The sequence below is a fragment of the Balaenoptera borealis genome, assembly GCF_965194805.1.
Source record: "Balaenoptera borealis genome assembly, chromosome: 10".
In the NCBI taxonomy this organism is placed as follows: domain Eukaryota; kingdom Metazoa; phylum Chordata; class Mammalia; order Artiodactyla; family Balaenopteridae; genus Balaenoptera; species Balaenoptera borealis.
This window is the reverse complement of record NC_138874.1, coordinates 6,048,346-6,076,123: the sequence shown is the minus strand read 5'-3', so window position 1 is coordinate 6,076,123 and position 27,778 is coordinate 6,048,346. Positions and strand designations below refer to the sequence as shown.

At 39.7% G+C, this 27,778-nt stretch overlaps 1 protein-coding gene across 9 annotated transcripts in view; it reads right to left on the bottom strand.

Moving 5' to 3' along the window:
* Positions 1 to 27,778, bottom strand: part of LOC309635851 (uncharacterized protein) — a 62,334-nt gene that overhangs the window by 29,548 nt on the left and 5,008 nt on the right. For 2 of the 9 annotated variants that reach the window (XM_082407614.1, XM_082407620.1), the window contains exons 1-3: positions 11,730 to 11,897; positions 10,759 to 10,914; positions 9,408 to 9,466 (exon numbers count right to left, since the gene is read on the bottom strand). The exons of 2 other annotated variants lie outside the window; for them this stretch is intronic. In XM_082407614.1, coding sequence (XP_082263740.1) covers positions 9,408 to 9,422 — 15 coding nt within the window. In that variant the 5' untranslated portion in view covers positions 9,423 to 9,466; positions 10,759 to 10,914; positions 11,730 to 11,897. Of the gene's footprint in view, positions 1 to 9,407; positions 9,467 to 10,758; positions 10,915 to 11,729; positions 11,898 to 11,917; positions 23,189 to 27,778 lie in introns of those variants that run through there. 5 more of the 9 variants (XM_082407616.1, XM_082407615.1, XM_082407617.1 and 2 more) reach the window with 5 other exon arrangements.

Sequence of the window (27,778 nt, the reverse complement as noted above, 5' to 3'; positions counted from 1 at the left end):
GGTACAGTAACTTACATATCAAATGAGATAACTGACATAATTCTAAGAAGCATATAAAACAAAATATATATTCTTCCATGACACATACATTTCTGTCTACCCAAGTAGAATGAGAAATTAATGTATATATATAAATATATAAACATGTATATGAAGTGAGTCAAGGATGAAAACCCAGCTGTGGTAGGCTGAATAATGGCCTAAGGATATTCATGTCCTAATCCCTGGAACATGTGAATATTACTGTATATGGCAAGAGGGCCTTTGTAGATGTGATTAGCTAAGAATCCTGAAAAGAGAGCACCCTGGATTATCCAGGTGGACCCTAAGGATAATCACAAGTGTCCTAATAAATAAGAAGGAGCCAGAAAGAGATGTGACTACAGAAGAGGAGAAGACAATGTAAAGAAAGAGTTGAGACTGATGTGATATGCCTTGAAAATGGACGAAGGTGCCACAACAGCTGAAAAAAGCAAGGAAACAGATTCTCCCATCAGAGCCCAGAAGGTACAAGTCCTGTCATCACCTTGTAAGATTAATTTGGACTTCCCTCTAACTTTGTGTTGGTTTAAACCATTAAATCTGTGGCAATTTGTTACAGCTGTAACAGGAAACTAATATACAGGGATACATTCATTGCCAGGAGTCAAAGTCCGTAATTGTTCTGAAGGAGACATCACTAGAGGGGTAGAAAGAGGGTTGTATGAAGTTATAGGAGCTGCTAGTAGAGGCTTTGCAGAAGAGCAGGCAGGGGGGTCAAATGCCTCAGAGAGATCAAGTAACTCCAAAACTGCAACATGTCATTGGTAACAGACTCTGGCCAGGGAAAACAGCAGAGCATAGAACTCTCAGGGCCACATCCCTCCAAAGGAACACCTAAAAACCTGGCAAAAACTATCAGAATCAACTTTATCAGAACTCTGGAAAATAGACAAAGGTTACAACAATCAAGAGAATGATTAATCAAGAAAAATGCAACTGAAACCTGGTAGGAGGGATCTTGTGTTGTTTTAACTTACCCTTGCTCCATCTCACCCTCTCAGGCTGTATTAGCTTGCTATGGTTGCCATAACAAAGTATACAGACTGAGTGGCTTAAACAACATAAATTTATTATCTCATAGACCTGGAGGCTAGAAGTCCAAGATTAAGGTGTCAGCAGGGCTGGTTCCTTCTGAGGGCTGTGAGATAAGGATCTATTCAAAGCCTTTCTCCTTGGCTTTCAGATGGCTGTTTTCTCCCTGTAACTCTACAATGTCTTCCTGCTATATGTAGCCCTGTGTCCAAATTTCCCTTTTATAAGGACACTAGTATTGGATTAGGGCCCACTCTAATGACCTCACTTTAACTTGATTACCTCTGTAAAGACCCTTTCTCCCAATAAGGTCATATTCTGAGATACCAATGATTAGGACTTCAACAAATAAATTTTCAGAAGACAATTCAACTAGTAACATTGGCTCAGCAGTGGTCTTGAAGATGGACTCCAATATTCTTGGTGTAGATTCCTGGTGCCAGAGAGAGCAGAATGGAGCTGTTTCTCAAACAATTGGGGTTGTTTGTTTTGACCTGTCTGGTGGAGACCTGAAAAGACTACAGCAGAATGCTCAGAACCTCTCACATCAGAGAAATGAGTACGTGAAAGGCATTTACTGAAAACATTTAAAGGCAAATGAAACAGCTGCTGCCACTGGGGCAAAGGACGTCAGCTGGAGCAAACAAAAGATATGTCAAAAATGTCTGTGAAGGGGGCTTCCCTGGTGGTGCAGTGGTTGAGAATCTGCCTGCTAATGCAGGGGACACGGGTTCGAGCCCTGGTCTGGGAGGATCCCACATGCCGTGGAGCAACTGGGCCCGTGAACCACAACTGCTGAGCCTGCGCGTCTGGAGCCCGTGCTCCGCAACAAGAGAGGCCGCGATAGTGAGAGGCCCGCGCACCGCGATGAAGAGTGGCCTCCACTTGCCACAGCTAGAGAAAGCCCTAGCACAGAAACGAAGACCCAACATAGCAATCAATCAATCAATCAATATTTTAAAAAAAAAATGTCTGTGAAGAAAAGCTGGGGAGTGAAATGCTTTGGGGCTTTGAAAAGTTTCCATATATTCCTGGAAATCTAGAAGACCCACACATATCTAGGATGAGGCACATGTTCAAAAAAGACATGACAGGATCCTAAGCTCTCAACTCTGGGTGACTATCAAGCTCTGTACAAATAAGAAGTGAGGGTGAGGGAAGAGTTGTAAACTGCTCAGTGTGGTGTTGAGGATATGCTCCAATACACACAAACCCCACAGTAAGGACTGGGGAGATTTTCGGTTTTGTTGACTCCAGGCACTTAAGGAAATCTCTGTTAAATCACTAGTTGAGCACTATGTAAATGGGACAGAGATTTCAGTAATGACATGCAACAAAGAAGACAGTCTTTACAAAAATAGTTTAGAAATTTACCAAACAAAAAACTATGCCTCACACAAAAGTAACAACTCTGAGGTTTGGGGAGGAGATCTTATCTCTGAATTAACACATTATAATATTCAAACAGTTTCACCAAAAAATTATAAGGCATTTAAATGAGAAAGTATAGCCCTTTCACAAGAAAAAAATTCAGACACCTTCCCTGAGGAGGCCTAATCTTTGGATTTACTAGGCAAAGATTATAAATCAATTGTCTTAAATAAGGTTAAAGAAGTAAAGGAAACCATGGGGGGGAAATTAAAGGAAACCAGAAGAATGATGTTCCACCAAAGAGAATATCAACAAATAGAAATCCTGAAGTTGAAAAGTACAAAAATTGAAATAAAAAATTCACTAGAGGATTCAACAGCAGATGTGAACAGATGGAAAAAAGAATCAGCAAACTAGAAGATAGGTAAACTGAAATTATACAGTTTGAGAGGCAGAAAGAAAAAAGAATAAAGAAAGATAAACAGAGCCTAAGAGACCTGTGGGACACCATCAAGCACACCAACATTTGCATATTGGGAGTACCAGAAGGAAAGTAAAAGACAGAAAAAATATTTGAAAAAATAAAAGCCGAAAACCTCCCAAATTTGATGAAAGACATGAACCTACACATCCAAAAAGATCAAGGACCTTCAAGTAAGATACGCACAAAGAGATCCACTAAAACACAGTATAATCAATTGTCAAAGATAAGAGAATCTTGAAAGAAATAAGAGAGAAGTGACTCATCAGGTAAAGGAGATCCTGAAAAGGAATATCCAATTTCTCATCAGAAACCATGGAGGACAAGAGGCAGTGGCATGACATATTAAAGTGCTGAAAGAAAAAACTTTCAATGAAGAATTCTATATTCAAAAATACTGTTCTTCCCAACAAAGAGAAATTAAGCCATTCTCAGATAAACAAAAGCCGCGGGAGTTTGTTGCTAATAGACTTGTCCTTCAAGAAAACCTAAAGAGTCCTTCAGGCTAAAATGAATGGAAGACACTAACTCAAAGCTACTTAAAGAAACAAAGAACACCATTAAACTATAAAGGTAGGGACTTCCCTGGTGGTCCAGTGGGTAAGACTCCGTGCTCCCAATGCAGGGGCCCAGGTTTGATCCTTGGTTGGGGAACTAGATCCCACATACATGCTGCAACTAAGAGTCCACATGCCACAACTAAGAAGCCTGCATGCCACAACTAAGAAGTCCACATGCCACCACTAAAGGTCCCGCATGCCCACATGCTGCAACTAAGACCCAGCACAGCCCAAACAAACAAATAAATAAACAAATAAATAAATAATTTTAAAAACTATAAAGGTATATATGAAAGCCAATATTATTATATTTTGGGTTAATAACTCCTTTTTTTTTCCCTATCTGACTTAAAAGACAAAAGCATAAAACAATAATTACAAATCTATGGCACATGGATTAGATTCCTAGGGCTGCTATAACAAATTCCCACAAACTGGTGGTTTGTAATGAGAAATTTATCCTCTCATAGTTCTAGAGTCTAGACGTCCAAAAGCAAGGTGTTAGCAAGGCCATGCTCCCTCTGGGACTCTAGACAGAAACTTTCCTTGCCTCCCCCTCGTTTCCGATGGTGGCCAGCAATACTTGACATTCTCTGGATTGAAGCTGCATTACTCCAATCTCTGCTTCTGTCATCACACGCTGTTCTCCCTGTTTGTTTCTATCCTTCTGATACTGTGATACAGTAAGGAATATATATATATTTTGGTCTTTGTCTCTGGCAGGAGGAAGGAAAAAATAAAGATTAGAGGAGAGACAAATAAGTGGAATAAAAAAATAGAATGAACAAAACCAAAAGTGCTTCTCTAAAAAACAATCCAAAAAAAAAAAAAAAAAAAAAAAAAAAACAATCAACAAAACTGACAAACCTCTAGCTAGACTGACAAAGAAAAAAAGACTCAAAATATTAAAATCAGAAATGGAGACATTACTACCAACCTAACAGAAATAAAAAGGGTTATAAGACAATACTAAAAACAATTTACATCAAAAAATTAGAAACTTAGATTAAAGGAATAAATTCCTAGAAACACACAAATAACCAACTGACTCAGGAAGAAATACAAAATGTGAATAGCAAGCAAAGAGATCAAATCAGTAATCAAAAACTTCTCAACAAAGAAAAGTCCAGAACCAGATGACTTCACTGGTGAATTTTAACAAACATTTAAAGAAGAATTAACACAAATCCTTCCCAAACTCTTCCAAAAAAGAGGAAGAAAAACCCTGAAAAACGTTTTTCATACCCCTGAAAAATGCAGGGGTTAGGGGTGATGACCTCAGTGCGGTTGAAAATCCGAGTATAACTTCAGAGCTATCCCTCCTTATCTGCGGTTCTGCACCTACAGATTCAACCATCCATGGATTGTGTAGTACTGTAATATCTAGTATTGAAAAAACTCTGCATATAAGAGGACCCATGTGGTTTAAACCTTTGTAGTTCAAGGGTAAACTGTACTTCTTAACTAATTCAATGAGGCCAGCATTAATTACCCTAATATCTAAGTTAGATAAAGGCATCACAATAAAATGAAATTACAGGCCAATATGCCTTATGAATATAAATGTAATATCCTCAACAAAATACTACAAAATTGAGTCCAAACAACATATTAAAAGGATCATGGGTAATTCCCTGGCGGTCCAGTAGTTAGGACTCCATACTTCCACTGCAGGGGGCAAGGGTTCCATCCCTGGTTGGGGAACTAAGATCCCGCAAGCTGCGTGGTGCAGCATGAATGAATGAATGAATAAACAAACAAATAAACAGATCATGAATCATGACAAAGTAGAATTTATACCAGGAATGCAAGAGCAGTTCAACATAAGAAAATCAATTTAATATACCAAATGAAGATGAAAAATCCCCACATGATGCTCAAGTGAAGCAGAAAAAGCACTTGACTACATCCAAAACCTTTTCAGGATAAAATCACTCAATAAACTAGGAATAGAAGTGAACTTCCCAACATGATAAAAAGGCTTTTACGAAAAACCCACAGCTAATATATTTAATGGTAAAAGACTGAAAGCTTTCCCACTAAAATGCAGAACAAGACAAGAATACCCACCTTGGTCACTTCTATTCAACACTGTAAAAGAAGTCCCAGCCAGAGAAACCAGGCAATAAAAAGAAATAAAGGCATCCAAATTAGAAACAGTGAAGTAAAACTATCTCTATCTTTAGATGACATGATCTTATATACAGAAAATCCTAAAATATCCATCAAAAAACTATTAGAGCTAATAAATTCAATAAAATTGTAGAACACAAGATTAACACACAAAATCTCAGTTTAATGAACAATCCAAAAGTAAATTAAGAAAACAACTCTACTTACAATACCATCAAAAAGAATAAAATACTTTGGAAAAGAGTTAACCAAGGAGGTCCAAGACTTGTATACACTGAAAACTACAAAACTTTGCTGAAAGAAATTAAAGACCTAAATAATGGAAGGACACTCCTTGTTCGTGGAATAAAATACTTAATATAGTCAAGATAAGAATACTCCCCAGTGTTCCACAAATTCGATGAAAAATCCAACAGCCTTTTTTGCAGAAATGGACATGATCTTTAAATTCACGTGGAATTGCAAGGAACCTCGAATAGCCAAAACAACCTTAACAAAGAAGAACAAATCAGAGGACTCACGTGTTCTGACTTCAAAACTTGCCACAAAGCTAGAGAATCAAAACAGTATGGAACTGGCATAAGGATACACATACAGATCAAGTGAACAGAACTGAAAGTCTGGAAATAAACCTACACATCTCTGGTGAACTATTTCTCATCAAGAGTACCAAGACCACTCAATGTGAAAAAAACAGTCTCTTCAACAAACGGTGTTGGGACAACTGGATATCCACATACAAATATATGAAATTGGACCCCTTCCTCATGTTATATATGCAAAAATTAACTCAAAATAGACCAAAGACCTAAATGTAAGAGCTAAAACTGTAACACTCTTAGGAGAAAACATAGTAAATCTTCATGATCTTGGTTTGGCGATGAGTTCTTAGCTATGACATCAAAAGCACATACAACAGAAGAAAAATAGATAAACCAAACTTCATCAAAATTAAAACTCTTGGGCTTCCCTGGTGGTGCAGTGGTTAAGAATCCTCCTGCCAATACAGGGGACACGGGTTTGCGCCCTGGTCTGGGAAGATCTCACATGCCACGGAGCAACTAAGCCCGTGCGCCACAACTACTGAGCCTGCGTTCTAGATCCCATGAGCCGCAACTACTTAGCCCACGAGCCACAACTACTGAAGCCTGCGTGCCTAGAGCCTGTGTTCCACAACAAGAGAAGCCACCGCAATGAGAAGCCCACACACCGCAACGAAGAGTAGCCCCCGCTCGCTGCAACTAGAGAAAGCCTGCACGCAGCAACGAAGACCCAACGCAGTCAAATATAAAATAAATAAAATAAATTTATATAAAAAAAAGAAGCACCACTAAACTAATTTATTTAAAAAAAATTAAAACCCTTTTTGATTCAAAGTATATACTATCAAAAGAATGAAAAGACAACTCAAAGAATGGGAGGAAATATTTGAAAATCATATATCTGATAGAAGTCTAGTACCCGAAATACTCTTATAAACAACCCAATTTAAAAATGGACAAAGGACATGAATAGATATGTCTGCAAAGTAGATACAGAAATGTCCGAGAAGCACACAAAAGGGTGCTCATTTGTCATTAGGGAAAAGCAAATCAAAACCATAATGAGGTACGACTTCGCACACACTAGGATGGCTATAATAAAAAGAATATAGACGTTAACAAGTGTTGCTGAGGATGAGGAAAACCCGGAACTCTCATATATTGCTGGTGAAAATGTAAAATTGTGCAGCCATTGTGAAAAAGTTTGGTGGTTCCTCATTAAGTTAAAAATAATTAGCATAGGACCCAGCATTTCCACTTCTAGGTATATACCCATAATTGAAAACAGGTTTTCTTTTTTTTTAAATGAAATACAATTATTTAATGAGACTATTCAAGACTGGAAAAGATGCAGTGATACAGGCAGAAAACAGGTTTTCAAACAAAAATGTGCACAAATGTTGACAGTGGCACTATTCACAATAGCTGTAAGGTGGAAACAACAAAGATGTCCATCAATTGATACCTGCATAAACAAAATGTGGTACATCCATACAGTGGAATATTGAGTCATGAAAAGAAATGAAATCTCGGTAAAAGGGTACAAACTTTCAGCTATAAAATGAAAAAGGTCTGAGGACCTAATGTATAACATGGTGACTACATTGATAACATTGTATTGATTGTATAATTGAAATCTGCGGAGAACTTAAATGTCTCACAAAAAAAGAGAAAAATATGTGAGGTGGTGGATGTGTTAATTTACTAGATGGGAGGAATCCTTTCATAACATATATGTATATCAAATTGCCATGATATGTACTTTAAATATCTTACAATTTTGTCAATTATATCTTAATAAAGGTGGGGGGTGGGGAAGGAATGAAGTCTGATACATGCTGCAATATGGATGAAATTTGAAAACATACTAAGTGAAAGACACAAAAAAACACATACTGTATAATTACATTTATGTAAAATATCTACAAGAAGCAAGTTCTTAGAGTCAAAAAGTAAATTAGTAGTTGCCAGGGACTGGGGTAAAAGGGGACTAGAGAATGACTTTAAAGGGTATTAGGTTTTATTTTGGGATGATGGAAGTGTTCTGGAACTAGATAGCGATGATGGTTACACAATACTGTGAATGTATTAAACGCCACTGAAATGTACACTTTAAAATGGTTAATTGTTTACGTGTAAACAATGTATATTATTGGTGACTTTCACTGACCAAATTCCAGCAAATGATGAGGCAGAATCCATTCTGCATGAAGTAGATTGAAATTTGATTAGGTGCAGAAACATCTGCCAGAAAATCTTCTCTTAACTGAACACTCTACATACTGAGCAAGACAAAGAATTTTAGAAATTTATTTTAAGGACATGCAGTCAATTTATTCTGTAGATGTTCTAGTTTTATCCAGGGGTGGGACCAAAAAACAAAAAACAAAAAAAACCAAGACCATCAGAAAGCTGTCTACATGAGCATCAGTGATATGGCCTCCTGAAAAATCTCTTTAACTGCGTTTTGCTTGGTACCATCTTTTGCATCCACTGAAGAATAATTACAGGCATTTATCTCATGGTTGCCACCAAAAGGTTTTCATCATTTACCAGAAAAGAAACAAAAGGTTTTTTTGTTTTTTCTTCTTTCAGCTTACAATGCCAGAAAATCTTTTGGCTCCAAAAGGAATCAGGCAGCTTTATTCACATGATCAATGAAAGCCATGTAACACAGAGTCTTTTTTTTGGCCATGACTACCAGAATGGTCAGAAATATTTGCAGCTCTAATGAGAACCTACTCTATAGCTCAGGGAACTCTACTCAATGCTCTGTGGTGACCTAAATGGGAAGGAAATCCAAAAAGAAAGAGGGGATATAGGTATACATATAGCTGATTCACTTTGCTGTACTGTAGAAATGAACAAAACATCATAAAGCAACTATACTCCAATAAAAATTAATTTTTAAATAAATAAATATTTGCAGCTTGAATCTGATAACCACATAATTTCTTAGGATCTGTGTGTATGTGTCTCCTTGCCAACTCTGCTCTAGTGACCTGCTATTCCAATGTTACTGGCCTGTAGACCTCAATATCACCATCACCTGCAATCTCAGGCCCCATTCCATGTTTTGCAAACTTTCCAGGTGATTTTAATGCACATTAAAGTTTGAGAACCATTATGCTATGCTGTTTCCCTCAGGTTCATTTTATCTATTTCTACTTTTCCATTTCAAGTATAGGAGTCATCAACCTCATAAAATACATTGTTAAATAGTGTAGAAAGACTTCAACAACTCACATAAGATTTCTTCATATTTTGCTGGTCTTGGAAAACTGCTGAAATCTCTGAAGGTATAGCTGGGATAGAAAGAGAGGAATCAAGTCATTAGAGATACAGACTGCCTGCAACTCCTGGATTTGCCTATTTAAATGGCTACAAAAATAGCCTGGGTAAAATGCTTCTCTGTGGGAGAATATCCTTTTCATCCTGGAGAAGGGGTAGGAAGGGACATATGAAAAAAAGTACTCACATGTCTATGTGTGACTGTGATATGGTCATGCAGAGCTTGGGTATGCAATTTTTCATTAGGTGAATGTAATTATTTTCTACTTTTTTTTTAAACAATATATGTACTCCTCTATTTCAGAGAAATTTTAAAATTACAAGGAAATTGGTCAAATAACAATACCCTAAATGAAGGAACACTAAGCTTTCATTACGTTATACAGCAAATGTTGTAATGTACATGTATATTTTCTTATTTACTACTTGAGGTAGAGAATTCACCCAAAGCTATGGAAAAAGGGAAGGAGGCACTTTAAGGTTACTTTTTAAGTGTTTTCCTAAAGTATATATATAGATAAACAACAAGGACCTACTGTATAGCACAGGGAACTATAAAATATAGTTATATATATAAAGCTATTCAATATCTTGTAATAATCTATAATGGAAAAGAATCTGAAAAAGAATATGTATGTGTAACCGAATCACTTTGCTGTACACCTGAAACACTGTAAATCAATGATACTTCAATTTTAAAAATCAACTAATTAAAAAAAAATTTTAAATATGGATAAAAGTTAAAAAAAAAAAAAGTATATATAGATCCTCAAAAGACTGCCTTTTAAGAAACATTTTACCAATGATGATGCAGCAGCAACCGGCCTGGGTATCAGGAGACTCAACATCTATTCTTGGCTCTGCCACTAACACAAAGCCAGGGAAATTCATTTACACCCTCAGGACCAATTTTTCCCAACTTTTAACAAGACAAATAGAAAGTTCTTCTTATACTGTTGTGTGTAAGAAAATCATCAGCATATTTTTAGATGCCAGATTCACTGTGCTAAGAGCTCAGAATCTGGGATGAGCGAGTGAAAAATAGAGAGTGGGGGTCAAACCGGGATTGCTAAAACATAATTCATTCCAATCTAGCTGTAAAGCTCCTTTCCTCACACCATGTCCTCAGAAGCTCTCCAATGAAGTTATATTTCCTGAGTAGCCTAACCCTCCTTCATTCCTCTCAGCCCAGTTCCCCTGCCTTCTGAAAACTGGTCCAGACTTTCCTCCATTAGGCAGCCTGTGACTACTTCTGAATGTGGCAGCATCATCCAAATCTCACTCATTCTGAGCAGGCGGTGCGAACCTGGGATCTGCTCCTTTCTAGGAACTACTACTGCCTCTGCTAAGACACTCACTCAAATGGTGGAGTGCTTCTCTCCCACGTCGGATTCTGTTCCTAGAGACTCCTCCTTCTTACTTCACAAAAGGTGCTTTATTCCAAGGTAGATGAGAAATGCACCTAAGGAACAAATTCATTTTAATTGGAACCTTCACCCAGGCCCGCAGTTCAACTCTTAGTATCCATTATTCCATAGAATCTCAGGTCGGACCTTCAATAAACTCAAACCAAGGCTGCTCAGAACACAAAACTAGACTGTTACAGAACTAACTCAGAAACAATTATGCTGTCTGTCCCAAGGACTCCGAAGACATCTAGAAATCCCAGAAACAGAGCCGCTACATGGTAATATGCAACCGTTCAAATGATTTCTTCACACGTCAAATTATTTCTGGTAAGTTCTGGGGAGGATGCAGTGCTGGCTTTTATAACCAAGATAGTAAATGCGAAAGACCATGACATGTGGAGAAAATCTGAGTTTGTCTTCTAGTTTGTTATCTGATAGTTTTGTGGCTTTGTCTATATAACTGTCCTCTCCGTCTCAGTGTTCTAATCTGCTACAGTGGGGAGAGTTAGTTATACTGACCTAAGTGAGAGGTCGTGAGCCATAAAGTAACGAGTAAGAAGAAGAATTATTTCTATGAACCACGGTAGCTAACATTTACTGCCAGCCACTGTGCTATGGTATTTAATCCTCTAAACAACCCCACGAGGCACCTGTTATTAATATCTTGAGTTTTACAGACGAGACAATTAAGTCTCACGTAGGTAACTTTCCCAGATAATTCCTTTATACCTAGCTCTGCCCTGCACCCAAGCCACCCTCAAAGTCGCCCCCACTCGCGGTCAGGGCGCACCCATCACGCATGTGCACGTGCCCCACTCCCGTGGCCGCAGAGACCAGGCGGCCTGCGTCGCGGAATCTGCAGCCTCACCGAGGCCTGGCGTCCCCACGCCCGACGCCGGCGACTTCTCCAGCCAGAAACTCCGCCAAGGCCGCCACCACCTGCCCTCTCAGGTTCTTACGCCGCGGGTCCTGCCCCTCCCCACCGTCCGGCACCGCAGCCCCCCGCCTACTCCCTGGAGCCGCGCAGGGCCGCCCCCCCCCCGGCCCTCGCCCAACCCTTCTGCCTCGCCCGCCACTCCCACTAGGGCCGCACCAGCTCCCTGAGTGGCGCGCACACCCGGACGCTCCTGCCACAGTCGCCCCGAGGCTTTCTAGAGGCAGAGCCTCCAGGCTATTACACATGCGCAGAAGGAGCCGCAAAAAAAAAAAGAGACCGGTTCCCATGACCATGCGCGGTGAGCTCACGAACTTCCAGACTCCATTTCCCAGAAGCCTGCTCGCCCAGTACCTTGAAAGAATTTCGGTAACATTTTTGTTCCTTAGCAATTCAGATTGTGGGTTAGGGTTATCACTTCTACTGTATGCAGCCCTGAGTTCTTTTAGTACCTCAGAAAAACAGTCTCACAGCCAGTGTGCCTTTTAAACGCCAGGCTACCCAAGGAAGCAAAGTTGTAAATCAATGTGAATTATGAATATGAACAGGAAAGTTACTTTAAATACTAAGAAATTAAATGAATTAAATACTAGGAAATACTAGCAATAAGATGATACTGTTTAAAAGTAAACAGTAAATGGTAGCATTTCTCTCAGCAGTGAAAAAGATAAGCAAGATGACGCGTTGGATATCAAAAATAAATCCAGGCTTCGGGTAAAGAGACGCTTCTAAAAAAGACAATTGCAATAGAAATAATGCCCTGACTTAAGGATCGGAAAGCGTCTCAAAATTAAATAGAAAAAGGCTTTTCTTTTCTAGGGAGGAATAAGAAGGATTAGCGGGAGCTCGAGAGGAAATTGAGTGAGTGGAGGAGGTGAACAAACAGCGTGATGGGGTAGTCTGACTGGAAATTTGTCTGACTCTGTTAAGCCCTTTTTGGAATGAGCTGTTAAGGGATGGGAGGATATATTCTGTATTTCTGTGCTTGGTCACACTGGGGGACAGCCAAAGTTCAGGGGCTTGTGAGGGCGAGAGAAGCCTGATTAAAGTTTGGTCCAAGCTAAGTCAGTGTAGGCCTACCCTACAAGAAATTCTAAACTAAGTCTGTTAGCCTGAAAAGGAAGGATACTCAACACTAGACAGTAACTTAAAGCCATATTAACAAATAAAGAATACCAGTAAAGATAACTACATAGGCAAATATAAAAACAAGTGCTGTTGTGTTTCTTTGTTAGTAACTCCTCCTTTTTTATGAGTGGGATTGCGTTCCTGTCTCACTGGTGGTGCTGAGATGAGGACCTCCGTGACACCTCACTCTGATGAATATTCCCTGGGGTCTGAGGTTCACTGTTGTTAGTCCAGTGGTTCAGACTCGGAGCTCCCATCGCAGGAGCTTCAGCCTGACCCGGCTCGTGAACCAAGATCCTGCAAGCTGCGTGGGGTGGCAAAAAAAAAAAAGAGAGAGAACAATAAGGAACTAAAAAATAAAATTAGACTAGAAAACTAACAGATATGTTAGAAAGACTATAAAAATAAAAATATAGATGAATCAACAACCAGAAGGTGCAACAGTACCACAATAGTAAAAAAGAGGAGGGAAAAGAAAAAAAAAAAAAAGTAACTCCTCTTTTTGTTTCTCATGTAATTTAAAAGACAAATGCACCAACAGTAATCATAAGACAATGTTAATTCTAAGAATCACACAAATTACCAAAACTGGCTCAAGAAGAAATAGAAATCTGAACAGATCCATAACAAGAGATTGAATTAGTAATCAAACCCCTACCCCCAACAAAGAAAAGTCTAGAATCAGATGGCTTCATCGGTGAATTCTACCAAATATTTAAAGAATTTCCCAAACTTTCATAAAATAGCAAAGGAGAGATCACTACTTAACTCATTCTATGATGCTAGCATTATCCTTGTTTAAAAAAAGACGACGTCACAAAAACAACTTCGGATGTAAATTCCTTGTCACTATAGATCGAAAAATCCTCAACAAAATACTAGCAAACTAAATTAAACAGCATATTTTAAAAAAAGATTATACACCATGACCAAGTGGCATTTATTCCAGGAATGCGAGAGTGGTTTAACATACAAAAAGAGTTGCTATCACATAAAATTAGCCATCACATGTGCTTTGCAAATTAGTTCACAGTAAACAGTTGAAAGCAACTTAAAAATAAACTGTGTTAATGCATAACAAGGAACAGCAGATAGTAAATGAAAGTAATAATGTATATATACTAACTCACAAGTGGGAGTGGTTTACATGGCATGTTTTTTAATAAAAATTGTAGTTCACAAGAATATGTAACGCATAGTTCCAATATTTTTTACAATTATTACAGGCAAATCCTATTCTTTAGAGTTCTCATTATTTCTTACTAGTGAATCCTTCAATACTGCAATCTGCTGTTATAATTAATAATTCCTTATATTAAAATTTCACAGCTCAAATTACTAATTACTAAGTACTGTGATTTTGCTCTGATCAATACAGACTTGGTACCAGGAGTGATCGCAGGAGATACCCATGCAAAGATGGCATTTTAGTATCGGTTTGGCTGTGCCTTTCTGTTTGAGTGCAATGCTGCTCTCCTTGCCAGTGGTAAATGGGATGTTTGTAGTCCATGACATGCAGAAACATCACAATTAATCAAACTATCATGTATGCTGGACATAACACACCAAGCAACCACAGAAGACTCTGAAAGGTAGAAAGAAGGCAAACTGCCTATGGGCCTACCAAGGCATCTAGTACCGCTAGAGCAATGGTGGTGATTTCCATGGGTTTTCTTATTACCTCCCATATATCTCAGACAGGGTACTGCAGAAGCCCACAAAAGACCATAAACAAAACAAAACAAAAACCAAGCCTTTTCCCTCTAGCCAAAGGACCAAGAAAAGAGTGGTCTAACAGAATCCACTCACCCACCCCCTGCTGTGTGGTAGCAGATGGTGGTGCTCTGATTCCCCACTAATCCCCCATTCCCTTCCTGGTGGAAGCAGGCAGTGTTTCAAATTCCCCTGCTCAGTGATATTGACAACACAAGCAGGGAGTTGATCTTCCATCCCCCCTCAACAAGAAGCAGAGGGTGCTCTGATTAACCTACCACAGTAGTGTCAATGGGACTGAGCCAGGAGCTGATTTTTTCATCTCTCACCTAGTGAAAGCAAGTGGTGTTTTGATTCCCCTGCCAGGGTAATGATAGATGACTCCAGTGGTGAGCTAAGCCTCCACCCATAACTGCCATCCATGAGACTGAACAAGGCAATTCAACTCAGCACTCCACTTTCTTTCCATCGTTGGTGTCAGTGAGGCCCAGTGGGTAGCTGAACCTACTTAGCTACCTGGCAGCAATGAGATTAAGTAAGGCAATATAAAGAAGGGCCGGTCAGCAATTTGGTGCCTCCAACAGCCTAATGTCAGGGGAGCTCAGTGAGCAGCTAAGGTTCTACCCCCACGGGCAACAATGAGGCAGAGCAAGGTTATGCAAGGGACAACTAGTCAACACTCCACTTCCCACCTCTTTAGTGTCAGGTGGCACAGTAGAAGCTGAGCCTCCACAGCTCAGCATCAGAGAAGCAGAACTATGTGTGGAAGGCAGGTACTGAGCTTCCTGCTCCCCTGGTATCAGCAAATCCCAGCAGGGAGCTGAGCTTACATGCTCAACTGGAGACAATGAGATTGTGTGAGTCAGTGCCCCACTTTTACAAGGAGGATGTCAGTGAGACTGAGGCCGGGGCTGACCATGTACCCCACCCATCTACAACAAGGCAATGGGTGTCAGAACTCCACTTTTTCCAGGGTAGTATCAGCAAAGCGCAGCAAGAAGTACAACAGACACTCCCAACCTGCATTTCATGCTACAACTAAACAAGGGGACTGCCTATTAAAAAAGGAAATTAAATAGGTTCCAGAGTCCTGAAATATAATATCCAGATTTTCCAGGATACAATTACAAAACACTCATCATAACAAAATCTAGGACAATAACAACTTGAATGAAAAAAGACAGAAACCAACATTGAGATGAATTAAATGTTGGAATGGTCTGATTGGGATTTTAAAGCAACTATCATCAAAATTACAAATATGCCTGAAACCCAATGAAAAAATAGAAAAATCTCAGCAAACAGATATGTTAGAGAGAGGGGAGGGAGGGCGAGAGAGAGAGAGAGAGGGAACAAAATGGAAAGTAGAGAACTGAAAAAACTCAATAACTATGTTTTTCAAATGGCTGGGTGGGATCAATAGTAGAGTGGAAATGAAAAAGACAGAATCAGTGAATTCGAGAACAGATCAATAAAATTTACTCAGTTCAAACAACAGAGAGGAAATTGACTTTTAAAAAAATGAACAGTCTCAGGGATCTGTGAGATAACAATAAAAGAGCTAACATCCCTGAAGGAGAGGAGAGAGAGGAACTGAAAAAGTATTTGAAGAAATAATGGCTGAAACTTTCACAGATTTGGCAAAAAGAAATTTTAAACCATTAACATACAAGAAGCTGAGCAAATCCCAGATAAAATAAGCCCAAAGAAATCAATACCAAGTTACATCACAATTAAACTTCTAAAAACTAAAGACAAAGAAAAAAATCTTGAAAGCAGAGAGAAAAGATACTGGGAAATTTACTGTCATTTGAATTGATATTCCCCACAAATAATAGAGATGAAAGGAGAAACAGACAAATCCACAATTATAGCTCAAGACTTCAACTCTTAGACCTACTCTTAGAACTACTAAACAGTAAATCAGTAAGAATACAGAACTGAATGACACAATCAACTAACAGGACCTAAGTGACATATAGAACACTCCACCCCAAAATCAACAGAATATATATATTTTTTCAAGTACCAATGAAACATTCACTATGAGAGACCATACTGAGTCATAAAATAAGCCTCATCAAATTTAAAATGACTAAAATTATACAGATATCTTCTCTGATCATAATGTAATAAAACTTAAAATCAGTAACAGAAAGACAATAGGAAAATCTCTGAACACTTGAAAATTTAACAACATATCTAAATAATCAGTTGATAAAAAGGGTAGTCTCAAAGGAAATTTTAAAAATATATAGAACTGAATGAAAATGAAAATACAGCCTACCAAAATATGTGAGATAGTTAAAGCAGGATTGAGAGAAATTTATAGCATTAAATGCTTATATTAGAAACAAGGCAAGATCTGAAATCAATTATCTAAGTTTCTACTCCAAGAAACTTAAAAAAAAAAAAAGAGAGCAAAATAGGCCCAAAGCAAGCAGACAAAGGAAATACTATAGACAGAGCAGAAATCAATGAAATTGAAAACTGGAAAACAATAGAGAAAATCAACGAAAGAAAAAGCTGGTTCCTCAAAAAAAAAAAAAAAAATCCATAGAACTGGTAAACCTCTAACAAGACCAACAAATCTAAAAATAGATACAAATCATCAATGTGATTAAAGAAACAGGGAATATCACTATAGCTCATTTAGCCATTAAAATGATAATAAGGGAATACTGTGAACAACTTTATAAGCACAAATTCAACAACTTAGAAAAAAATGGATCAATTTCTTAAAAACTACAAACTTCCAAAACTCAACCAAGATGAAATAGACATCTAAATAGTCCTAAAATCATTTAAAAAAATTGAATTTGTCCTTTAAAAATCCCCTTAAAAAAGAAAACTCCAGACCCAGATGATTTCACTGGAGAATTCTACAAAAAATTTAAAGAAAACTTTATATCAATTATACACATTCTTGTCCAGAAAACAGAACACTTCCCACCTCATTTTATGAGATCTGTATTATCCTGATATCAATATCACATCAAGACAGTACAAAAATAAAACTATAGACAAGTATTTCTCATGAACTTAGATGCAAAAATCCTTAACAAAATACTAGCAAACTGAATCCAATGATGTATAAAAAGAATTATACACCATAACCAAGTGGAGTTTATTCTAGGTATGCAAGCCTGGTTCAAATCAAAAATCGATCAGTGTAATCCACCATATCAACAGCCTAAAGAAGAAAAGTCATATGATCATATCTGTTGATTCAGAAAAAGCAGTTGATCAAATCCAACAACTATTCATGATTAAAAAAACTCTCAGAAAACTAGGAATAGAGGGGAACTGCCTCATCTTGATTAAAATTATCTACAAAAATCCTACATTTAACATTACAGTTAGTGTTGAAGGACTGAATGCTTTCCCCCTAAAATCAGGAACAAGGCAAGGGTATCATTCACCATGCTTATTCAACATAATACTGGAAGTATCAATACTAGATGGTACAATAAGGCATACATACAGACACACAAGCAATAAAAGGCATACAGTTTTGGGGGAAAAAAAAGAAATAAAGTTATCCCTGTTTGCAAATGACATTGTATGTTGTAGACTGTCTATGTAGAAAATCCCAAGGATCTACAAAAATCTTTGAGAATTAATAAGCAAATACAGGGACTTCCCTGGCAGTCCAGTGGCTAAGCCTCTGCGCTTCCACTGCAGGGGGCACAGGTTCGATCCCTGGTCAGGGAACTAAGATCCCACATGCCATGGGGCAACTAAGCCTGTGCACCACAACTACTGAGCCCACACACCACAACTAGAGAGAAGCCCGCGTGCCACAAGGAAGAGCCTGTGCACCGCAGTGAAAGATCCCATGTGCTGCAACTAAGTCTCGACACAGCCAAAAATAAATAAATATTAAACAAACAAAAAAAAAGATCACGGGATACAAAAACCTATCACATTTCCATATACTAACAAGGAACATGTGGAAACTGAACTGAAAAACACAATAGCATTTACAATTACTCCATGGAAAATGAAATATTTAGGTGTAAACATAACAAATCCAGCAACTTATCCTGAAATTACAAAATTTTAATTAAAAAAAACAAAGAAGATCAAAATAAATGGAAAGACATACCATGTTAATAGATTAGAAGGCTGAACACAGGGAAAGTGGTTGCTGACCAAGTACCAGGAATTAGGACTGAAACAAGCATCTTGACTTATGATTTTGTTATCTGTTCTCTCCTTCAGGTGGGACAAGGAAGAAGAGTTAAGGAGTCTCTAGAGCTGGTGGAGGGATTTGGGTGGAGTGAGCCGTAAGCAGCTGCTGCACTGCTCAAACCTGAAAGTAAATGTGTCTCGCTGGTGCGGAGATACTTTCTGCATGCCTCACTGATCCCTCATCCTCCGTCTACCCTAACCTCAGCTTGCTTCAAACTGGGGCCGAGGTCTCCCTGTCCCTAAGGGGATCAAAGGCCCTATAGATATATCTGAATATGCTGGGAGACTTCAGGCAAGAAAGGGTCTTATGCTTTTACAGCTGTATTAGACACAGGCAGCCTAGTCACCATCCTACCTGGTCCCTTGGGGGAAAGAGGCACTGGACGCAGGTGGCAGAAGGTGCCATGGAATATGGGGCAGAGCTGTGGTTTCATGTGAGGCGGCATAAAGAAAAAGCCCCTGAGCCCAGCACTCCCCGGATGCTGGGAGGTGCACAGGGGAGGAGATAAGCCCTGGCATATGCACCAAAGAGAAAAATTAAGCCTCCTCAAGTGCTTCAGCCATCTCCTCAACCTAGCATTCAATACTTTCCAACCCTCAAGCCTCTTCTTCAAACTCCCAACCAAGAGGTAGCAAGATCTGGAAGCTGCTAAAGCCTGTGACACGTAGATATCAAGCTCCTGTAGAAAAAAACCCACCTGAGTTCAACTGAGGCACTTCGAAGAAAAAATGTAAAAGTGACTTTGTGGGTGGGGCCAGTTGGACTGATTCGATGTACATTTTTACTATTGTTTTTGCACTTGAATTATAGTAGGATATCATAAGCTGTAATTCCCTGTCTCATACGTACCAGAGGGCATTATCCCATGGGTGAAGAGCTGTGGCTAGAGAAGAATGTTAGTGGGACTGACTCGCCTGCGATTAGCCGCCAGTGATTGGGTCATGATTTAGCATGAGTTCCCATCACCTTATTGCATTCTTTGGAAATTGGAGACAGAACAAGTCTCTGACACTGATAACTTTGCCTACTGGGGCCTCTGGTGAAGGGATTGATATTCCTTATGGTTTTGGACTTGAGGTTTTGGCGTGGCTACTACAGGTATTACCCTGTTACTGAGCTGTGTGTCAAAACTGAATGCCTGATCCTTAGAGACCTGGTGATTCTCCAGCCTCATATGTCCATTTTGGGGATGAGTAAGCTTGAAGTCCATGACTGATAAGGTGGGAAGGGACCGAAAAAAACCCTCGTTTGTCACATGGACATGTATACTGGAAAATGCAGCTGCATCTCAGCTTTATGTAAGTTGCAGCTACCCCTGTGGAGGAAATACTATCTCCCCCTGTGCTGCCTCAGACAAAACCGAAGTCACTAGCTCTTCAGGGCTCTCATTCCACAGATGGTTCTCTGACTGCTTGGGCCCGGTTTACGAATGCTCCAGCTAGACTGAAACTCAGCAGTGTCCACTGGCAGCCTCAGAGCCAGCTTAACCAGCTATGCAGACCGAAAGGGCTTACAGTTGCTCATACTGTGGGCCGAACATAGACTTTTTTTTTTTTTTTTTTTTTACTATTACAGAGTAAAGAAAATGCTTTTTGGGGCCATGAAATTGGAAATAAATTGTGGGTGATGATGGAACTGTTTGAATCACTCATGTAAATGCCCACAAGAAGAGCTCGCTCTCTGACAAAACCAACTGGATCGGCCCACAGCACCCAGGTTGCGACAATCGTTGCCTGGATTCATCGCCTTTCTGAACATGGCAACGTGTCCACCTCCACAGACTGGGCACAAAGGAAAAGGCTGTTTCTGATGCAGAAGCTACTGCTGCATGCCACACTTGTGACTCCTGCCAAAAGATGACTCACTTGTCTCTCGGTGCTGAGCCCACATCGCATGGAGCATGGCCTCCCTGCCCACTCCTGGCAGATGCCTACTTCAACATTTGACCTGAGCCCACATCGCATGGAGCATGGCCTCCCTGCCCACTCCTGGCAGATGCCTACTTCAACATTTGACCTCTTCTGGGGGCTATCTGGAACCTTACCACTGTTGACATTTTTTCAGGTTATTGATCAACTGACTCCAGCCACATGAATCCATTTCATGTAATTGGCTTTCTGGACTATTTCCAGTTTGACAATCTGCACCTTTTTATGGCAAAAGGTACTCAACACAGACTGGTAATCTGACTTTATCTCCCTCATCTCTTATTGACTCACACAGTAAGTATGGTAGGTTGGTCCTCTTGGCCACTTGTTGGACAATGATCAAGGTGAAAGGAGTAGGGAATCCTAGGAGACTATGTAGACCTATTTTGAAAATTCAGGATTCTGACCTGACCACTCTGGGCACAATGTCTTGTTATTTCTCCTGCTAGCAACCCCAGGCCAGCCTGGTTGGCACGTCCTCTTAGTGACAGCCTGGCCAAAATGAAGCCTAGAGAGTTCAAACTTAATTCTGTTAACTTCTATGAAAATGCTTTTGTCCATCTTTCATTTAAACTTTCTGTATGAAAGGTCAAGATGCAAGTAGAGGATGACTGGGGGAAAAAGTGTTTATAGCTACTAGAATAAGACACATAGATTTCATGGCAGTGGAGGAAGAGCAAAATCTCAGGCACCTGGGGAGGGAATATCTTAGATCCTATGAGGTGCAGGGTTGGGAGAGCCATTAATGATCTTTCATTAATCCTTCAGAACTGAACTAAGAGCCTTCTTTGAGAAAAAAGAAAAAAAGAAAAGAAAATTCCTTGGTGCAACTACCCCAAACTGTTGAAAGCGCCTTATGTTTGAACTGAATGCTTGAGCTTGCCAGCTTCCACCTCACAGCTCTGAGTACAAGTCAGCAGGTGATGGCCCATCTCCTAAAACTCCATGTAAAACACTTGTTAACGCTTATGAATGTTATCCCTATCTCAGTTCTTAGCGATTCCACTGAGTGGATGAATGCCATCCAGGTGGTGGTGTGAATAAACAAGACAGAGTGAACTTGTCTGCTTCACCTGAGAGCAGTGAACAGACTGCTCTCAGGTGATCCTCCTAAAAACAAGGACTGAACTCAACTCTGATCCTAAGGCCACACTGGAGGCACTGTCAATCAGTGCAGTCTGATTGATATATGTCCCACCTGGGGAGGTCCCAAAAATTGTAAACAAAAGTTGTTTCCAAGGCATCATGTAAGCCCTCTGGGTTTTACTTCCTCTGTGGAGATAAGCATTGGCTTGCCTCCCTCCTCAAAACACGGTGACTTGCGCCTTAGAGGTAGTTATAAGATACCTTCAAGTGTTTGAGAAAATACCTCCAGTAGATCATGTAGGTCTCGGATGACTGTGGAGAACCAAGTTACCTTTGATTATTTGGGTGAGATTCTCAGAGGGTTAACTGGCTCATTACTCTTGCGTACAATATGGGCAGTATTACCTACAATGGGAATAATTCTGCTACAAAATATGAAATAATCAATGACACCAGTTTGGACTTGGAAGGCATTCACGTTAGCCTCATTACTGAACAGGGTTATTATGAATGACAGACTCATCCCAGACCTCCTTGCAGACCAAGGTAGTGTCTGTGTGATTGCTAACACATCCTGGGTTAATGCCTTGGGCCAACTATAAAGTTCAATACAGAATCCTTCCTTCGAACCTGGTTTGAAGGTAGACCCTGAGGGCTCATGAGATTTGTGAAGGTGGCTAGAATCATGACCTTTGGGAGTATGGTTGAGGTCAATACTACAGATTGTCCTCATCTTGCTGCTTGGAGTCCCATTGACAATAATCTTAATTATGTGTTCATGAGAAACACTGAACAGATTTGGTCCCAGCTAGTATTGGCCAGATTAATAAGAGTGAAATTCACATGGGAAAATGCACCAGGGTCTAAAACTCTGAAGAAACAAGGGGTAGACTTTAGGGGAGGCAGTTCTCCATGAATATCACATTTCTGCATGGTCTGGATCCTCTGAGCAAAGGCATTTACAACCAATTAAAAATGTCTGTTTAAGGAGAAATTTCAGGATTGTAAGGCTTAGTAACACCCCCCTCCCTGGAGAAAATCCACGGTAATAAGGAAAAAGACTTCTCCTTCCCCTCCCAGAGAAGATGTGCATACATTCCAGAGCAAAGACACTTCCCCTGCACCCCCGAAAGACACGAGTTGTCCTATACAAAATCAGTTTCTAATTTCAGTATTTCTCCCTTGTAATGCACTACGTTGCATATATAGGCACCAACTGGCCTTCACTGTGTTGCCCCATGGGAACTGGAGTTCAGGGAAACAGTGCTATGAAGTTACTCTGGCTCCCAGCAAAGGCAGGGAGTAGTAAACTGCCTTTATCTCTGACCCAGAGACCTTGAGTTTTCTCTGTGTGTGTGTGTGTGTGTGTGTGTGTATGTAAGTGTGTATCTGCAATTTTACCCTTCTTGCAGCTAATATGTTAGCCTGTCACAGTTTTACATATATGGCAGGCTAACTTGTTAGCTTGCAAGTAAGATGAAAATCTCAGATCCCTCACAATTTGTGGATTAATAGTTAATGTCCACCAAAGGCCACCTGCTATAAAAGGCACTCAATCAGGTGGAAAATATAGTATGCTCTGTGGATGTCTGCAAGCCTCTTTCCCCATCTACCACAGTGATTGTGGCCTCAGTAAGCCCATGAATAAAGTGGCCATGGTGGCAGGGAGAGACACTATACATGGGCTCAACAACATGGACTTCCCCGTACCAAGGCTGACTTGGCTAATGCTACTGCTAAGTGCCTAATCAGTCATCAACAACAGACATCAACACTAACTCCTGATATGGCACCATTATCTGGGAGGACCAGCAAGCTAACTCCTGGCAGGTTGATTATATTTGACCTCTTCCATTATGGAGGGGGCAGAGATTCATTCTTACTGGAATAGATACACATTCTGGATATGGATTTGCCTTCCCTACCTGTAATGCTTCTGTCAGCACCACCCCTTGTAGTCTCAAAGAATGTCTTATCAACCTCATAGTATTCCCCATAGCATTGCATCTGGTCAAGAAACTCATTTCACAGCAAAGGCTCATGCCCATGGAATTAACTGGTCTTACAACATACTCTATTACCCAGAAGGAGCTGGCCTAACTTGAAAGGTGGAATGGCTTACTAAAGACTCAATTATGTTGCCAATTGGAAGACAATATCCTGAGAGGATAGATAGTGTCTTCAGGAATGTAGCATATGCTTTTAAGTAAGCATAAGCCACTGCCCCTTTCCCCATGGTTGCTAGGCTCCCAGCAGCCATGGAGCATTCTTGGTACTACCAAATCAATGAGAGAGTTTTTAATATACCCTCACACGCCTAGTCCACAAGATTTTGGGGCCTCAGGGGTCTTAGAAACTCAGAGAATCCTCAAGCCTGAGGAGACTCTAGGCCTCAGGGCCCATACAAGTTTTCCCCCTTAAAGCAAATGTAGTAGGAGCAGTAGGGCCAAGGTGGTGCCATTCTTGATTCACATGCATATATTTACAAATATTCTCAACAATAGTGTTTTTAATTATGTCTTGGCTCATGTTGAATATAGTTGTGATGGTCACTCACACAATGTTATGAGCCTCTCCCTTAGGATAGCAGGTTACTATGGCCCTAAGGGTTCATCCTGGAGGTCACCAAGTTGACCTACTTGAGCACAAGACAGCAACCTGGGTTTCAAGAACAATCCAGGACCTTATCCTTTCTCTCTTTACCCCTATTCTAGGCTCAATATATTTGAAAAATTCAAAAATACATACATACAGGGACTTCCCTGGTGGCACAGTGGTTAAGAATCTGCCTGCCAGTGCAGGGGACATGGGTTCGAGCCCTGGTCCAGGAAGATCCCATGTGCCGCAGAGCAACTAAGCCCGTGCACCACAACTACTGAGCCTGTGCTCTAGAGCCCGCGAGCCACAACTACTGAAGCCCACGTGCCTAGAGCCCGTGCTCTGCAACAAGAGAAGCCACGGCAATTAGAAGCCCGTGAACCACAACGAAGAGTAGCCCCTGCTCGCTGCAACTAGAGAAAGCCAATGCACAGTGACAAAGACCCAATGCAGCCAAAAATAAATAAATAAATACATTTATAAAAAAATATATATATATACACTCAAAATTTTTCCGTAACAACCCTTCCACACAGAAGAAATGCTCATAAATCTGGAGGTAACTAAATTAAAGTTCTAGTTGAAGGCAGGAAGAGGAGAGTCAATTAGCCTAATTTGTCAAGATCTCTTGGGCTGCGTCATGACACTTGTTTATTTGGGCCTGTGAGATAATGGAAAATATATTTTGGTCTCTGCCCCCAGTTCCTGGCACAGGGCTCCTAAAACACTTGAAAATTCCTAAGTGATAAGAACACCAGAAGCATTTCTCTTCTAATATTTCGTCTTTGACCCTGGTTCCTGACACGGTGCTTCTGAAACTCTGAGAATTTCCTGGGTGATATTTCCTTTTGTTCTGATGAGGCGACTCTGTGTTGGTTCCTCCATGGGCTCCTCAATGGGTGTAAAATCAGTAACCCAACCTTCCAAATTAAGACATTTAAAAGGCAAGAGCAAAATAAACTTGAAGCAAGTAGAAAGAACTGATAATAAAAGATTAGAGCACAAATTAATAAAACAGAATAGAAAAATCATAGAGAAAATCAATGAAACAAAAAGCCAGTTCTTTGAAAAGATCAGTAGAACTGAGAAACCCTTAGCTAGATAGATGGGGGGATGAGGGGAGGAGGGAGGAAGCGAGAGACGGGAGACTCAGATTACTAGAATCAGAAATAAAAAAGAGGAATTTACTATCCACCTTACAGAAACAAATAAAAAAAGATTATAAGAAACACTATGAACAATTGTATGCCAGTAAATTAGGTATCTTACTACAAATGGAAAAATTCCTAGAAAGACACAAAGGATCCAAACTGACTGAAGAATAAATGGACAATCTGAACAGACCTACGACATGTAAAGAGATCAAGTCACTAATCAATAATTACCAGCAAGAAAAGGCCCAGGTGGTTTCACTATGAATTCTACCAAACATTTATAGAAGACTCAATAACAATTCTTCACAAACACTTCCAAAAAAATAGAAGAGGATGGTACATTTCCCAACTCATTCTGTGAGGTCAGTATTATGCTGAAAACAAAACCAAAGGCATGACAAAAAATAAAAATAAAAACAAGAGACAAGTATCTCCTATGAATATAGGCACAATAATCCCCAACAAAAGAATAGCAAACTAAATCTTACATAACATACAAAAAAATTATAAATCATGAGGAAATTGTCCCCAGGAATGCAAGGTTGGTTTAACATTTAATAATCTATGTCATATATCATATCAATAATATAAAAATAAAAACCACATGACCATCTCAGCAGACACAGAAAAAGCACTTGACAAAATTCAACACCCTTTTATAATAAAAGCTCTCAACAAGTTAGGAATAAAAGGAAACTTCCTCAACCTGGTAAAGAGCATCTATGTAAACCTACAGCTAATACCATACTTAATGATGAAACACTGGATGCTTTCCCCCTAGGATCAATAATAATTCAAGGATGCCAATTATTTCCACTTTTATTCAACTGTGTACTAGAGCAGTGGTCCCCAACCTTTTTGGCACCAGGAACTGGTTTCATGGAAGACAAATTTTCCACAGATGGTGGGGGGGTGGGGAGGGATGGTTCAGGCGGTAATGCGAGTGATGGGGAGCAGCAGATGAAGCTTCGCTCGCTCGCGCACCGCTCACCTCCTGCTGTGCAGCCCAGTTACTAACAGGCCGTGGACCAGTACCAGTCTGTGGCCTGGGGCTTGGGGACCCCTATACTAGAGGCTTTAGCTAGGGCAATTAGGCAAGAAAAATAAATAAAAATCATACAGATCAGAAAGGAAGAAGTAGGAATTCCTTGGTGGTCCAGTGGTTAGGACTTAGCACTCTCACTGCTAGGGCCCCAGATTTGATCCCCGGTAGGGGAACTAAAATCCCATAAGCCAAGGGGTGTGGTCAAAAAAAAATAAAGAAAAGAGAGGAAAAGAAAGGAAGAAGTAAATCTCTATTTGCAGATGACATTATCCTGTATATATAAAATCCTAAAGAATCCTTGAGTTCAACCAGGTGCCAGGATAATAGGTCAATATAAAAAAATCAATTCTATTTCTATACACTTGTAATGAACAATCTAAAAACAAAATTAAAGAAACAATACTACTTAACAATAGTACCAAAAGAATAGAATACTTAGGGATAACTTTAACAAAAGAATTACAAAACTTGCACTTAAAAACTGCAAGACACTGATCAAAGGAAACAAAAATCTAATTAAATGAAAAAAAACTATTCTATTTTATTTTTTTGGCCACGGAGCATGTGGGATCTTAGTTCCCGACCAGGGATTGAACCTGTGACCCCTGCAGTGGAAGTGTGGAGTCTTAACCACTGGACCACCAGGGAAGTTCCAAAAAAACCCAAAGTTTTAGATCACAGGTCTTAGTATTGTTAAGATGTCAATACTCCCCAAATTAGTCTACAGATTTGATGCAATTCCTATCATAATCCCAGCTGGCTTCTTCATAAAAATTGACAATTGATTCTAAAATTTATAAAGATTAACAAGGGACATAGAACAGCCATAACAATCTCGAAGAAGAAAACAAGTTGGAAGACTCACACTTATGAATTTTAAAACTTACTGTAGAGAAGCAGCATCAAGACAGTGCAGTATGGACATAAGTATAGAAATACAGATCAACAGAATAGAATTAAGAGTCCAGAAATAAACTCATACATCTGTGGGCAACTGATTTTTGGCAAGTGTGCCAAGAATATTCAATAGGGAAAGAATAATTTCTTTAAAAATGGTGTTGGCTGTTGGTAGGAATGTAAATTGAAACAGCCACTATGGAAGACAGTATGGAGGTTCCTTAAAAAACTAAAAATAG